The following is a 14132-nucleotide window of genomic DNA, read 5'->3' as shown; positions in this document are numbered from 1 at the left end:
TGTACTTAGTAAAGATATTTTAATATTCTCAAACAACTTTTTCTGAGATCTATAATGCGTTTCTATCTAAAAACTGTTTAGTCTGAAATGCATGTGATTTTTTGCTAAAAATAGGCCGAAATGATTTCTTATTTTCTACATTTCTCTCTGCTTATGGGAAAAATAACATAAGCCAACACTTAGTATTTGAATTCAATAAAGCCTAAGGAAAGATAGGACAGTATAGAAAAAGGAATGTTTTATTATTTTTCTAATTTACTTTTTTCAAACTTAGATGCTGGTTGTATAGTTTCTCCAAACTACTGTATCTGCTAGAATCTTTAATGTATAGATTCATAAAAATGGGGTGAAGAATTATCATTTCTATGACTAAACAGATCTCCAGTATTAAAATAGCTCTGCAAAAGAAGCAGGCAAAAAATAAAAATAAAGACTCAGAGATAGGGAGTTAATTTGCTATTTTTAAAAAAAATATATATATTTATTGATTTCAGAGAGGAAGGGAGAGGGAGAGAGAGATAGAAACATCGATAATTATTGATCGGCTGCCTCCTGCATACCCCCCTACTGGAGATCAAGCCCACAACCCGGGCATATGCCCTTGACCGGAATCCAACTTGGGACCCTCCATTCCACAGGCTGACGATCTATCCACTGAGCCAAACCAGCTAGGGCTCATTTGCTTTTTTTTTATTTTTATTTTTTTAAACTCATTTCACTATGGTCATGAATCCATTGCCAATATGATCTCCTTCTTATTTTCAAGTCTATAAAACAATATTTTAAGTTCCTGAAACACACTATTGTGTTTTGTTGAAGGTAATTCAGCACATTTCAAATTTATGGACTGTAATGTGATTAAAGAAATAATGTGTGGTGAAGAATGTGGGTTCTGGAGACTGATTGCCTGGATTTAAAACAGGGTTCCACCAATTACAGACTAGACATTAGCCAAATGTGCCATTTATAAATTGATTGTGTCGAAGCTCCAAATCCATCTTTCTTTGCCCTGCTTTGAGTGAAGATACTGAGCCGGATTGTGTAAACATTTCTAACTAGTTCATACAATGTTAGGCTTTGTAAGTAGAGAGCACAGGGTGGATCCACGCGATGCCACAAAGCATAGAGAGTAAGGAACATCTCTCTTTTGGTTCCAATGTACCCTTTTTATTGTTTTGGATGCATTGTGGTGGATAATTTCTTCTTTTGCCTACTGGCTGTAAACCGTGTGTGTGTGTGTGTGTGTGTGTGTGTGTGTTTGTCTTCTAATTGGGGCTGTATTTTTTTCACATGTTTTCTGAAAAATGCTTTTGAGAAGATATTCTTAGGTAAGATTCAACATATTTAAAATTAATTATAAAATTAAAGCCTTCTTAAAATAATGCATCTCTCTTTATTACACAAATTACTTTTTATTTTACAAAGAAGTGAAAATAAGCTGCTGATTTTTATTTTATATTCTTCTCTATAGGCCTGACTCCACGGGAAAATGTCTGAAATAAACCTATATTTGCTAATTATTTAACAGCTTACATTTTTATTAAGTGTAAATTGGTTAATAAAGAAGTTATTGTGGTGAAAAGATGTTATTTTTTCTTAATAAACTGGATTCTTATTTTCTTCTTCATATTGTCCTCAAATTAAATCTTAGACATTGTTTTCCAGTTAAAAAACACACAAAAAACCTCCCTTGACAGAGGTAATTGTAAAATATTGGAAAGGGAAGTTGTTTCTGGTGAAGGCTCATCATTTCTGTTACATAAAACCAAGAAGTGGAGAAAAACTTCATTCATTCTCATTTATGGAGCCATTGATCACTGAGGGGAAAAAAGAGAAAAATATTTCTGTAGACAAGTAAAATCTGGTAAATAACCCATGATATTTTTATCAATCTTTGCTGCAGACCGTTAATGCTGTTGGATTGAAGAAAGTCAGTGCAGTAGAGATAAAATAATAGATAAGATACTAGAGATTAAAAAATACAGGATTCTTCTTTTTCAGTTAAAAATTCTATTGAAAATATAATCTGAGTATTTAATAAGAATGGCTTTTTCTATGATCACTTAAGATTAAATTTCAATAACATATTATTGTATCTATGGAGAAAGTGGATTTTTTCTATGCATTACTTTGAGCACATTTTGGCTTTTATTTTTCAGTAAGATCATTGTTCTTCTTTACTCTAAAATTATAAATTACAAGTCTAAGTGTCTTTTTATTGTTGTTTGTAAGCTCATTCTATACCAGTCCTTCTCTTTTCTCTCATATTTACTACTCTTGTTCATTTTGTTTCTGTTTTCAGTTTAGCAAAGTATCTGATGAGAAGTATACGGAAGTAAAATAATTCTCCCCTATTCAACACCAAGTTTTCTTAGAAAACAATGTCTTGTTGCCTTGCAGAACTTTACTATTGTTGATACTGAAATTTACATTTTCTTCCACTGTTGATGTAAACCTCTCTCTTTGGAGTATATATAGATTTAAAGATACCTAAAAGACCATATGATAATATAAATACTACCACACCCTTATAAAGCACGTATTTTGTATCTAAAATTGTCTGAGATTTATTTACACATATTAACTAATTTATAGTTAGGAAAAGAGAGGCCCAAGGAGAATGAAATTCACGTTCCTTACTATGGTCACATATTTAGTTCAGGGTGGAGGTGAGAGTGCAAAGTGAATCTCAGGGTTGATTTTAATTTTGTCATTAAGTTTTCCAGGGTGATTAAATTTATAAGATTCTAAAGTAATGCAGACCTCTTCACACTTATGGGCATTTATAAGAAAGGCTTTAAAAAATAAGTATATAATATCTGCTAAAAGTGTATAGTGTATACAAAGTGTGCTTCTCCTGTTCATTGCTCCCGCACCCACAATTGCTGACAACCACAGATATTTTGACTGTCTCCATAGTGTTGCCTTCTCTAGAATGTCATAATTGGAGTAAAATAGTATGTAGCCTTTTTCAGTTTGACTCCTTTCACTTAACAATATGCATTTAAGTTTCATCTGTGTCTTTTCATGGCTTGATAGCATATCTCTTTTTAGCACTGAGTAATATTCCATTGTATGGATGTGCCATCATTTCTTTATCCGCTCGTCTACTGAAGGACCTCTTGGTTGTTTCCAAGTTTTGGCAATAATGAAGAAAGCTTCTATAAGCACTCATGCATAGCTTTTTTATGGACATATAAAACCTTTTCAATACCTTTGGGTAAATGTTAAGAGGCTCTTCCTGTATATTTTAAGTCTTTTTGCAAGGTCCAAATTATCAGTTCAGACTTCCTCTTTGTCCAGTTTGTGTTTATCCCTTACAAATGAACCTCTGTAAGGATGATCTGAAACCATCAGAAAAGCTATAAGACAGTGAATATGAAATGAGACAAGGTCTGATTCTGGATTTATTTTTTTTTTACTCACACGATTCCTTGGCTCCTCCATGCGTAACTCTTCTTTGCCTGAGTGTAAAAGCTCTAAAAATGACAAAGAGAGTGTAGGGTGATGAAACTATTTGTCATCCACCAAATATCCCTAACATCTTTTCCCCCAGGTTATCTACTGAAATTATTTTTACATAACTAATTGATGTCACAAGGGTAATTTTACATAATATCATTGAAAGCTGCTGTAGAGTCACTTGCTTTTCTACTCATAACTATAAAATAGTCATGTTTAATTTTTAGAAATTCTGTGTTGGCATCCTGTTATGAATGTAATAACTTCTAGCCCAAAGCTTGGTACATAATCATCCCTGAGTAAATGGTAATTGCTATTGTGGTAATTCTGATGATGATGATGATTGAGATAGTCATTAATGATGCTCCTGAAACAGTGAAAAATCCTCAAATCTCAATTATTAAAACACACCCAGGATATTGTATTTCTGTCAGAAAAAGATATACATAATTTTCAAAAGCCGTTCTAATGAAGTTTGTTTGATTAATGGCTAACCAGAGGTAATTTCATCTGATTACTGCATATGTGATCACTTGAGGTGGATTTTTAAATGTGTATAGAAATCTAAATATGTAGGAACAAAATATACTACAACATATTTGAAATTTAACAGCATAATCACCTGTTGAAATTACTATTTTTAAAGAGCTTTATGTAAGAGAACTATAAAATTGCTGCTATAGTTCCTAAATTTTACTACCATTTGAATATCCATTTATTTCCACAGCAATATCTCCCTGGATAGCAAATGATAAGGTCCCCTTTCCAAGTAGCTATGTGGATAGATATTATACAATAGCAATATTTAGTTTTCTTTCTGTATTTGTATAACAAGAACTGTTTTGAAGATTATCTGAAATTGGAAACAAAATCATTTGCTTCCTCAGGGATTGAAATGGCATTCCATACTTTGAAACCTCTGGAATTTATGTACATTTATGGGTTATTGGTATATTTTATAATCACAAATAGAGATGGCCTTTAAAAATGTGAACTTAAATATTCTTAGCACTTATTCTTAACTTGTTATATTTGTCATTTTTCTCACTTCAAGTGGCATTTAAATATGCCTCACCATAGATTTCTAAATTTTACTTGAGAAATTTGTATTGTAAATATAGCAGTAATTTCTTCATTTTGCTTATTTCTAAGTGTCTCTGTATGTATGCTGGCATATCATCATCCCTTGCTTATTAAAGTTTAGGCAACATTTTAAAAATATTTATTTTTAAATGTATCCATATATTCTAATTGCTTTCATTTTCCATTACCGTTTACATTACATATTACTTTGTATTATTTACAGGTATACACTGTAATGGTTAGACAATCATATAATTTACAAAGTGGTCCCCTCCCATTGACTTTTGATGAAATTTGAAAGTACTCTGCTGGTCATATTTTCAGCTAGGACTTGACAGAAAACAAATATATTTTGGAAATAAGGTATTATATAGAAACTATTAAAATTAGAAAGTATTTGTAATGGTACTATTTACCTCATATTCTCCCTTGAGTAGAATTAACATTTTCAAAATTTATGAGATTAAAAGTGATTTATAATTAGGTTAAATGCCTTTATTGTTTTAAATTTTAAAATCTCATTGAGTGATTTAGTGTATACTTATAGCCCCTAAAACTTACTGATTACTTCCCAAGTTCTTTTACAAGAGAACTTCTAGGTAGTATATCCTTGGATAAGAATAGCCAGTGAACAAGGATTTCAATGTACCGTAATAATCACCAGTGGGAGTGAGCCTCATTTTGCATTGGGATCTATACTAATAAGAGAGGAATATGCTAATTGCCCGAGATGCCATCACATAACAATTATTCAGGCTGCGTGCACAGCAGGCTCAGGTGGGTGGGGACTTGCGGCAGCAGGGATGGGCGCAGGGGAGCCGTGGAGGGCAGCCTGTGCTCCCCACATGGAAGCAGCGGTGGCTGTGAGCACTCCTGTTGGCCCGCAGGCTCTGCTTGGTGGTGCTCACAGCCGCTGCCACAAGCTGTGGTGTAAAACACATTGTGTAAGTTAACAGAAGCGCAGACACCACCTCCATGCCACCCCCCCACTTTCATCAGTCCCTGAGGTGCTCTGAGGCGCCCTCCCCGAGCTGTTTCCTGCTAGGCCTATGGGAAGATTCCGCACTCTGAGCGCGCCTGGCTCCAGAGGAGGCGGGTGGCACCTCAGGCAACATTTGGTGGCCATTATTCTGCCTACCACAGTATGAATCAGAAAGAACACAGTGAAAGGGACAACGGCAACAAACATTTAAATCTGGAAGGCGGATGAATGTGGTCCGTGCCTTAGCAGCCCGAGGACATTGCCCTTGAAGTGAACCCTAAGCCAGGAGTGAGAAAAGCGAAGGGGCACCAGGGGTTACCCCACAAAACCCCCAACAGTGCCCGTGTTAATGAACTAAGTACCCCTGGCAGTGGGAGCAAAGCTGGGGCCAAAAACACCTGGGTAGCTGCCCCGCCTCCTCCCCAACAAAGACGGAAGGTTCATTGTCCTGAGAGGATAAAACAGGGTCTCTGAACCCAGGACACAGCAGGACAACGGGGAGGGGCAGCCCTGTGACCCACCAGTGGCTTGTTTGACTGCTCCAGCCTGAATGCGGGAAGCCTGCCTCCCATCCCATCACCTGGGGCCCCTCCCCTCTGCCTCCCAGACAGTGAAGTCAGGGCTAAACTCTCCAGACAGGATACTCCAGACTTCATTCCCTTCAATCTCTGACTATATTAACAACAAGTATTTTGTTACTGTTGTTTCATTTCCTGTTTGTTTTCGTTTTCTTCTACCTGCATACTGTTTTCTCCAAGTGGTTTGTTTTTTTCCTGTTTGTATTAGTTCTCTTTCAGAGTCCAACTCACCAAGAAAAGAATACCTAAATAGGGTGGCTTCAGAGATTTCCCAACGAAACAGCCCAATCCCAACTCTCTGTATTGAGCCCCTGAGTCAACCAGCCCTCATACACCCCCCCCCCCAATAGGGCTACTCAGCAGCTTGCTTTCATAAACCGTTTTTTATATTCTTTAAGCAATTATAGGAAAATGCAAAGGTCTTAAGTGGCCAGTATAACGGCTCTTGACAATTGTATACACCTGGGAACCCATACCTCACTCAAGATATATCACATTTCCATCTCCCCAGAAAGTTTCCTCATGCCCCAGTCAACACCTGGCCACCACAGAGGCAACCGCTATGCTATTCAATCTCTTAGACATGAGCAGATAACCAGCGGTCATCAGTATTTGAGAAAAACCTCTGCTATAACAAAAACAAACAGAATTTTGAGGAAACAATATGCAGGGGGGAAAAACTTAAAAACAAAACTATTATTACTATATTCAGACTTAGGAAAATATATGGCACATGTGAAATAAAAATTAGATGCTGTTTTGGGGGAAAAACACTCTGAGAATGAACAAAACAAACAAGTTCTTAGACTTAGATAATATCCTAGCAGAAATGCAAACTTACTTAAAAGGGGTCAGCAGCCCTGACTGGTGTGGCTCAGTTGGTTAGGCATCGTACCCTGCACCAGGAGGTTGCCGGATTCCCTGTCAGAGCATATGCCCCGGATGTGGGCCTATTGTTATTTCTTTCTCTCTCTCTCTCTCTCTCTCTCTCTCTCTCTCTCTCTCTCTCTCTCTCCCATTTCCTTTCTCTCTTTCTCTAAAACTCAATAAAGTATTCTTTAAAATAATAAAATAAAATAAAATAAAATAAAATAAAATAAAATAAAATAAAATAAAATAAAATGGGTCAGCAAACTGCAGCCTGCAGGCCAAATCCAGCTCCACCTGCTTTTTAAATTAAGTTTTATTGGAACACAGCTACACCCATTTGGGTTTTTAAAAAAATCTTTATTGTTGAGAATATAACAATGTCTCCTTTTTTTCCCTCCATTGCCTCCTCCACCCTGTTCCTGCCCTGCCCCAGGCCTTCACCACCCTATTGTCTGTGTCCATAGGTAATGCATATCTTAATAATAAAAGGCTAATATGCAAATGGTCATTACACATGATCAGCAGGAGGCTTCATCCCCCATCTGGTGTGGCTTGATAGGGGATGTGAAGCCATGTCCTGCATCCCCTGCCCGGCGGGGCTTGATGGGGGATGTGAGGCTGCATCCTGTGTCCCCTGCCTGTCGGGGCTTGAGAGGGGTGGGGCTGGCCGAGTCTGGGTCTCATGCAATTTTGAGGCACATGTGGGTGGGCGGGGACTTGACTCTGGGTCCTGCGGCGAGCCCCAGACTTTGACAGGAGGGAGATTTTCATATATATTTTACTAATTTTCTTTCATCTCTGACACTTGTATTATAGAGAAAGGGCAAATAGCAATATTAAAATATTTCCTCTAATTAATTCCCTTTTAATGTGCATGAATTTTGTTCACTGAGCCAGTAGTCTACACTAATAAAAGAGAAATATGCACATTGACTGTCACTTTGTGATGCCCACCAGCCAATCAGGAGTGAGTATGCAAATTAACCTGACAAAGATGGCGGCGGCCCCGCCCCCCAGCCGCTCTAGGCCTCTGGGCAGCACACATGCAGGCGCAGAGTGGCCAGGCGGGGTGGGACACCTGCTATGAGGGGGAGGGCAGTTGGTGGGGGGAGCTACAGGAGTGGTGCTCCGGCTGGAGCAAAGACTGAAGGCTCCAGCTGGATCGAAGACGGAAGGTGGCGGCCAGAGTGAAGGCCTGGGTCCTGGGTGCCAGAGGTAAACCGGTGCCGGCAGCCAGGGGAAGGAAGGCCTATTGCACGAATCTTTGTGCAACAGGCCTCTAGTATATAATAATAGATAAACATCCACACTAAGCAAATTTAGATTATGCCATTTGCTTTATCCTTTTTTCAATCTAATGATATTTAACAGTTATTGTCAACAGTTGCAGAAGGAATATTAGACTAGGAGTCAGAATATTTGGATTTCAACCCCTCTCTCCAACTTCCTGATTATATGACTTTGGTTAAGTTAATAACTTCGCTAAACCTCCCTTTCTTCCTCTTAATAATAATAATCGTCATCATCATCATAATAGTAATAATACTAATACTTCCCCCATATGGCTGATGTGAAAGTTAGATCTAGATAAAGCATTCAGTAGTTCAGGATCTATTACATAGGGTATTCTCTGAACATTAGCTATAATACTATACTGTTATTATTATAACTTCCCTTTCTTTCCTCTTCTTTCTCTTCTCTTCTTCCTTGAAGTTAACTTATTCTTCTGCATATTTACCTGAAAACTGTATAAAATTATTTTGCCCTGTACAAATTAAGCAATGCATATAATGCTTTAGGAAATATTAAAGTTCTATAAAATCCAGAGGTGAACATTAATTAAATGCAATGGATCTACATTTTTCAGTTACTAAATATTTTTAGAAGTAGCTGCTCTCATGGTTTAGTGAAAATACTCTATAGGAATAATTCAGCCTTCCAGATGATAGAATAGCAGCAGATAAACTAACATGAGTATCAGAATAAATTAGGCAGACTTTGGCAATTCTATTAACAATATGGCTGAATGATGCTGCTGCTTAGAATATTTGGGAAAAATTGAATTTTTAAAATTGATAATTCTACCTTATCAATTTCCAGTATGATAAGCATAACTCCAGGGCTTTTTCAGGTCAAAAGAGATCCTTTTTCTCCTAAAGTATGTTCTTTGATATACTTAGAGAAGCCTAACAAGGTGATTTCCATTGAACTCTACCCTTTGTAAGTGTGCGAGCACTTTTGAGAGCCAACCTAAAAGCCACATCTTTGTTCTTCAGTTTCCAAATGTGACTTTGAAGCAAATAGCTGTGGTTGGTTTGAAGCAATTAGCGGTGACCATTTTGACTGGATATGGAGCTCCAGAAGTAACCTTTCTGCTGATTTTGAGCAACAGGCCCCTCCCTATGATCACACTCACAATACTGCTCAAGGTAAGAAATAAGCAAAGGCTCTTGGGAATGACCTCAGTTCCCCTTTGGTCAGGTCAGAGAAGAGAAAGAGAGGCAGATCACATTCTCTGTTACCAGGACAAAGTAGGGCATTTGAGCATTATCAGTTACACTCATGTTGTCTGCATGGGATTATTCCTTTATGGATGGTGGAGTAGAGCATAAGATATATTTTTTGGCTGAGTTAACTTAAATTACCAATTGTTTTGGCATCATTTAGACCTTGATATAGATCATAGTTTAATATTTATAAGAGCAAATTTGACTAACAATCACTTTCATTGATTTTTAATTGTTGTATGGTCTTAATTTTAGTTGGACATGGAACTTATTTAGTGTAGGGCTAAGCAACAGATGTCTCACTTTATAGTCTAATAGGCTAACGTATGACTTGTTTTTGTATACCAATAGGGCATTTTATGTTCGTTCTGAAGAAAAGCAGCAGCTTGGCACAAGTTGCTAAACTCCAGAGTCCAACTATCAACCAGACAGGAACAGGATGCACACTTTCTTTCTGGTAAATATGATAAACAATGGTCAATTACCCTACCAGTGCCTTGCTTGCAGGCATACTCCTGCATTTAGTAGATATTATGATTTGCCCTTGGTTTTGCTTTAAAAATCGCTATTGCATTAGCTCCACATAATTAGCAGTTTACTTAAGAGCTCATTATCAGTGTTTGTTGTGTTCTTTCTTAAGATGAAAGGGCCTTTTCCCCTTCAGCAGTATATTATAACTTAATCAACACTGCTTCTCTTTTCTGTTCTGGACTAAACTCCTTGAGAAATGCTCGTAGGGTCCTGAGAGTCAGAGTATGCACCTTAGCAGATAAGTTTTGTAAAGGTGCAGCCACAATTGCTGCAAGAAACAAAGGCCTCCATTAAGATGACTAATTATTTATTGTTGACTGAGTGAAAGAGTGTAAAAGTTAAATATATAGTCTATCCCTGTAAATCATATCCATTTCTTTTGTTTACTCTTTTCCAGGTTTTATAACTATGGCCTGTCAGTGGGAGCAGCTGTGCTCCAGCTACACGTGGAAAATTCCAATGACTCCACAGTGCTCTGGAGAGTCTTATATAACCAGGGCAACCAGTGGTCACAGGCAACTATTCAGCTTGGGCGCCTCACTCACCCCTTCCATCTGACCTTAGAAAAAGTCAGCCTTGGCATTTATGATGGGGTCTCAGCTATTGATGACATCAGTTTTGAAAACTGTACCCTTCCCCTCCCTGCGGAGAGCTGTGAAGGGCCAGATCATTTCTGGTGTGGACACACTAAGGCTTGCATACACAAGCTTCGGTTATGTGATCTGGTGGATGATTGTGGTGATCATACTGATGAGGCTGACTGTGGTAGGTATATTTTTGTCCCTCTCCCACATTTGATAGTGGTGATCTTACTTAAATTTACTGTTCTTTAGCCAATCAAGCCAAAGACACTAAACATCGTTCCAGGGTCGATGAATGTTTTGTGCAATTTAATTAATCAGTCAGTCAAAGCCATCTATATTTATTATGTAGATTTAGAAACTAAATACTAGTGATAACAATGTTAAATACAACTATACAGTGTCCTTGCCCTCTTGGAGCTTAAAGCCTAGGTGAGGAGAGATATTATTCAAATATTTAATAAATAAATATAAAATGGAAGTTTTGACAAGATTTACAAATAGGAGTGATGTGACTTGATGGAATAGCGGCATTGGACTTCCTAGAGTGATTACTTAGCTGAGATCTGAAAAGTAATAAGTCAAAGCATGAAAAAGTCCCTGTATGTCACCTCATGGCAGAGGAAGATAGCTAATGTGTGGCTTGTGCAAGGAGAAAGAAGGAAGAGGGTGCAAGGTAAGGAGAGAGGTGTAAAGGGCAGCCAGATTTGCAGGTCTTTTTAGTCCATGTTAAGGAAGTTCTTCCTTATTTGAAGGTTTTTAAGAAGAAAGCTAATATAATAAAATTGGCATATTTGAAAATGTCACTATAGATATAGAGTGTTATAAATGGATTAGAGAAGACTGTATTTAGGCGATCCATTAGGAAGCCATGGTGGTAGTCAGCAGGAGAGGAGTTGGCAGCTTGTCACAGTGATAAGGATGGAGATGGAGGGACTAAAGTTTTGGGAAATATTTAGGAGGGACATTTGGTGAGGTTTTGGCTATAGGGAGCACAGGGTAAGGTGTCAAAGATAAGTCTGAGTTTATGGTTTAAATTACCAAAAAATTTGTGTGTCTGATGATTGTGTAGCTCTTGAAACTTCATAAGCTTAGCTCCAGAGAGTACCTAATCCACTTGGTCCTGAATATGAATCAGAAACTAATAGTTGTGGTTTTATCTTTTAATTACAAAAATCTATCAGGAGAAAAATTGTATCTTTCATTTTGCAGAAATAGCAACAATACTTAATATTTCAACTATGTGTCTATTAAGTTGGGAGGCCAATTATAAACCAAAGAAAAGCCATAAAATGCTGGGCACATCGTAATAAACATTACATTAAGAAATTTGCATATAAATCGTAGAGAGTTTTGCATATATTTGATCTTTGACATTGTCAGAAATTTCAGTACACAACTAATGTTTGAGTGGCTATAAACAAAATCAATGATTTTAACAATGGCTATTATAAGAAGTATTGCTTGTCTTACATCTAATTTATTTTTTGCAAATTCAGAAAGCCTTTTTATCTTTTTCAAGCTTTCCAAATTCCACTCTTTAAAAATTATTGCCCTGGCCGGGTGGCTCAGGTTAGAGCATCATCCTGTATGGTTCACCAAAATGTTGTGGGTTCGATTTATGGTCAGGGCACATACCTAGGTTTCAGGTTTGAGTCCCAATCCAGATGCATATGAAAGGCTACCAATCAATTGTTCTCTCTCTCTCTCTCTCTCTCTCTCTCTCTCTCTCTCTCTCTCTCTCTCCCCTCTCATCTCTCTCTCTCAAAAATCAACAAGGACATATCCTTGGGTGAAGATTTTAAAAAAATGGGTTCTCTATCTCAAAGTAAGCAAATTATCCTCAAACTTGTCAGTATTAACTTCATAAAATATCAATATACTTCTTGTGACTAAATATTAATGACAGAAAACAGTAGTTATTAACTTCATAAAATATCAATATATTTCTTGTGACTAAATATTAATGACAGAAAATAGTAGTGTCATTAGACTGTCAATTGCTCTCTCAGCAGTCCATCTAGACATATTACTGTACTACATAGAATACATTAGCCATTCTAAATCCTCACTGTATTTCCTGAAGTATGTTTAGGGTCATGGTTGTTTTTAAGGGCCGAGCTACACATATTCCCTTTTGAAATGAAGACTGAGCATGTAGTCAGTATGAAGACAGGCAACATACAAATCTGTTGGCTTTCTGTCAAAACACTCAGCAGCTTGACATTCTCCTTCCGTTCTACAGCCAAAGACTGACACCTGGAAAGTACACCATCGGTCCCCAGTTCACGTCACAGCTGGGCCTGATTAGTCACAAGTGAGGAAATATCAAATGAAAGCTCTTCTTCCATTTGATATTTATTCACTTGGCTCCCTTCATTAGGTCTAAGCCCTGTTCTCTAGTTTTCAGATACAGATGATTTGTTCTTGCCTGGCTGCATTTATTCACATATGCTTTTATTTATTGTTTGAGTATTTGTTCACCTTTGATGCCAAGTACAGTTGAATAAAGGACAGCTGACATTTATTTTTTAAAAATATTAGATTATGTAAATGAAGCTAAAATGTGGAACTAGTCATTAATTCTAATTCCAAATAATGTCAAATGTACATTCTGTCACATTTATTCTAAAGAAATACTTGGTGTTGACACAATTTTCACATCTTGAAAAATAAATATATTCCGATGTTATCCTAGAAATGTAGGTATTTATTTGATAAGGGGCTAGTGCTTCATAAGTGCTTTGAATTCTAGTGACTGAGGGCATTAGAAGTTTCAAAGCTCCAGTTTAAAGGAGCTACAATCCAGTAAGTAGAAAAGATGACCACTGAGGAGACATAGCTAAGAATTAGTAAGACACAGGGCGTAACACTTGGCATAGATAGAGATGGGGAAAGGGGTGGAATGCTTAGGGCACATTGGGAAGGACAAATAGGAAGTTCATTTAATTTGGGAAATGTGAAGCTTGAAAGATAAGAGGAGTGTAGATTTAAGTTTAGGTTAAATGAGTATATATTCAAGGATTTTGATTGGAGCAGGAAAAGGATAAACTGTCATTAAAGAATGGTCATTCTGGCCCAGGGATGGAAGGGACACTTGGAACGGGGGCAGGACGAAGCCCAAGAGAAGTTTCTCAGAGTGAGGTCTGGAAAATATCTGCTTTGTATCATCTTGGATACTTGTTAAAAACACGGATTCCTGGGCTTCACCCTGTATCTAACAAACTAGTACTTGGATAGGCTTTACTATGTAAGCAATATTACCGTATACCACAGAGGACTCCAAAAGATTGACATCTATTAAAATATGACTCTTTTCAGCTCTGCATGTTAGAATCATCAAGGGAGCTGATGAGGTATCCTGATGATTGGCTCTATCATTTAGCCCAAATATATCAACATTTTTGGAGATGAATTCTGGGTTTTGTGTTTTTTGTTGTTTTTTTAATGCTCACTGGATTGAAACATTCAGCTAAAATTGAAATCCACTGAGCCAGAAGTTTGTTGTGTTGTGAGCCAGCTGTTGAGTTGTCATCAT

General features: G+C 37.3%; 1 protein-coding gene across 1 annotated transcript in view; it reads left to right on the top strand.

Annotated features, from left to right (window-relative positions):
- Positions 1 to 14132, top strand: part of MALRD1 (MAM and LDL receptor class A domain containing 1) — a gene marked incomplete at both ends in the record, with an annotated part of 625033 nt that overhangs the window by 135477 nt on the left and 475424 nt on the right. Inside the window, 3 exons of the mRNA XM_079776420.1 lie at positions 9252 to 9404; positions 9834 to 9939; positions 10411 to 10778. Coding sequence (XP_079632546.1) covers positions 9252 to 9404; positions 9834 to 9939; positions 10411 to 10778 — 627 coding nt within the window. The remainder of the gene's footprint in view (positions 1 to 9251; positions 9405 to 9833; positions 9940 to 10410; positions 10779 to 14132) is intronic.

This window comes from Cnephaeus nilssonii (genome assembly GCF_951640355.1).
Source record: "Cnephaeus nilssonii genome assembly, chromosome: 1".
Taxonomy (NCBI): Eukaryota; Metazoa; Chordata; class Mammalia; order Chiroptera; family Vespertilionidae; genus Cnephaeus; species Cnephaeus nilssonii.
This window is presented reverse-complemented; position numbering and strand designations above follow the sequence as displayed.